At 48.3% G+C, this 2,465-nt stretch overlaps 1 protein-coding gene across 2 annotated transcripts in view; it reads left to right on the top strand.

Annotated features, from left to right (window-relative positions):
* The window catches only part of CFAP263 (cilia and flagella associated protein 263), a 13,912-nt gene that overhangs the window by 1,486 nt on the left and 9,961 nt on the right, over nucleotides 1–2,465 (top strand). For both annotated transcript variants that reach the window (XM_072421495.1, XM_072421494.1), the window contains exons 2-4: nucleotides 938–1,064; nucleotides 1,725–1,889; nucleotides 1,961–2,107. In XM_072421495.1, the coding sequence (XP_072277596.1) occupies nucleotides 938–1,064; nucleotides 1,725–1,889; nucleotides 1,961–2,107 (439 nt within the window). The remainder of the gene's footprint in view (nucleotides 1–937; nucleotides 1,065–1,724; nucleotides 1,890–1,960; nucleotides 2,108–2,465) is intronic.

The following is a 2,465-nucleotide window of genomic DNA, read 5'->3' as shown; positions in this document are numbered from 1 at the left end:
CTGTCCATGGATCCATTGGACTCATATTGGGTTCTATGGGTTGAGTGCTGTCCATGGATCCATTGGACTCATATTGGGTTATATTGGTTGGGTGCGGTCCATGGATCCATTGGACACATATTGGGTTCTATTGGTTGGGTGCCATCCATGGACCCATTGGACTCACATTGGTTTCTATTGATTGGGTGCTGTCCATGGATCCATTGGACTCACATTGGTTTCTTTTTGTTGAGTGCTGTCTATGGACCTATTGGACTCATATTGGGTTCTATGGGTTGGGTGCCGTCCATGGATCAATTGGACGCATATTGGGTTCTATTGTTAGGGTGCTGTCCATGGATCCATTGGACTCATATTGGGTTCTATTGGTTGGGTGCTGTCCATCGATCCATTGGACTCACATTGGTTTCTATTGGTTGGGTGCTGTCCATGGACCCATTGGACTCATACTGGGTTCTATTGGTTGGGTGCTGTCCATAGACCCATTGGACTCACATTGATTTCTATTGGTTGGGTGCCGTCCATGGACCCACTGGATGCATATTGGGTTCTATGGGTTGGGTGCTGTCGATGGATCTTTTGGACTCATAGTGGGTTCTATTGGTTGGGTGCTGTCCATAGACCCATTGGACTCACATTGGGTTCTTTTGGTTGTCCCCAATATTCAGCTCTTTATAATATGAATCGGAGTTTACACGTCTAGTCATTTCCTGAATTATTGTGTATCAGAACCTCCGGCCCAATAATGTTCAGACATTGCTAGAAGAACACGTCTGCTGTAGGGGGACCTTTATCTGTGGTCCGGTCCTGTTTGAAGGAAGGGGTGGAGTCACAGGTATGTAGCCATGGAGACCGGGAAGAAATGGCAAATTAAGGTAAGTATTACTAAAAAAGAATTCCTGATTTCTGATTCCTGTAACCACGGTGAATCTTACAGCAATGAATTGTCCGCACTCAAAGCCGAGACCGAGATGTTTGACAAGTTCTACAAGCGGCTGGACCCAAAAGACGTTTCACCTGTGGCCGTCTCTGAAGTTGGAGCATCCGCCTTAGACTTTAACCAGGTGAGGTTTGTGTTCATATGGAGATCCTGCCATCCCCGATATACACAACGTACAATTATTATATATAATATACAATCAGTAGATCCCAACCACCAGCAGCCAATCAGAGGAGAGGAGACCTGAACCCTAAATATGGGGGCTGATCCCTGAGTTGCTAATTGAGGAAGTCTGCAGGGCAGTATCCCTGTTATTGTTGCATTCTATGGGTTGAGGATTCTCCTGGAGGAGTAATAATACTTCCACCATCTGCTGTGATACAACGCCAGCAACTTCAATCTGTGCAGCACCCAGAGAATAGAACAATCATATCTGAGGGGGCTATAAATGTCCTCTTCAGGACTGTACAAAGACCAGGCATAGTCTGAAGGGCCACATAAATCTGCCCTGCGGCCTCCCCTTCACCAAATCTGCCCTGCTGCATCATGTGACATGGGGCGCTCTGCATGCATTAAGGAAATGTTAGATTTGTATAATATTTGCCTTCTGGGCTGAGGGAGTATTGCAGGAAGCTCTGTACAGCACCCTGCCAGCCCTCCATCTATCTGGTGACTGCATAGAGAAGCACAGAGACCCGGTGATGGTATTATTTATTGCCATAGTTATGGGGGAATGATTGGAGGAATCGGGGAACGTCCTCATTACCTTGTCATTTTCCCTCAGATGAGAAGTCGGCGCAGGTCGAAGTCTCGCAGTACGATCTCCGAGCGATTGCTGGGACTGAACATTAATCAGAAACTTGAGCTGGTGCAAAGGGAACTGGAAGATTCCAAAGCGGAGGCTCGGAGGGAGGCGGAGCACGCGGATCGGATCCTGCAGGGTTTTCAGGTTGGTTCTTCGCTCCACTGACGCTCTCCCCGATGTTGTGTCCACTAGTGAACTTTTCTCTGCCCTGATAGGCCACAATGGAGGAAGCGGAGATCCGCAGCTCAGAAATCAAGAAAGCCAGGTATGAGTTGGAGCGAGACATCGGGAAGGGGAGAAAAGGGGAAGGAGTCACCGCGGAAAAGATTCTCCGCTATATGGAGGAAAAGCTGAGGGCAAGGGTAAGTCTCCCATTACAACAATTATACCCGGGGTATTATAAGCCAGGACGGGGGGAGAATACTCCACAAATACAGGACGGGGGAGAATACTCCACAAATACAGGACGGGGGAGAATACTCCACAAATACAGGACGGGGGAGAATACTCCACAAATACAGGACAACCTACCTGTGCAGGACGGGGGAGAATACTCCACAAATACAGGACAACCTACCTGCACAGGACGGGGGGAGAATACTCCACAAATACAGGACGGGGGAGAATGCTCCACAAATACAGGACGGGGGAGAATACTCCACAAATACAGGACAACCTACCTGTGCAGGACGGGGGGAGAATACTCCACAAATACAGGAC

This window comes from Pyxicephalus adspersus, chromosome 9, assembly GCF_032062135.1.
Source record: "Pyxicephalus adspersus chromosome 9, UCB_Pads_2.0, whole genome shotgun sequence".
Taxonomy (NCBI): domain Eukaryota; kingdom Metazoa; phylum Chordata; class Amphibia; order Anura; family Pyxicephalidae; genus Pyxicephalus; species Pyxicephalus adspersus.
The sequence above is the reverse complement of the archived record's forward strand: the minus strand, read 5'-3'. Positions and strand labels throughout refer to the sequence as shown.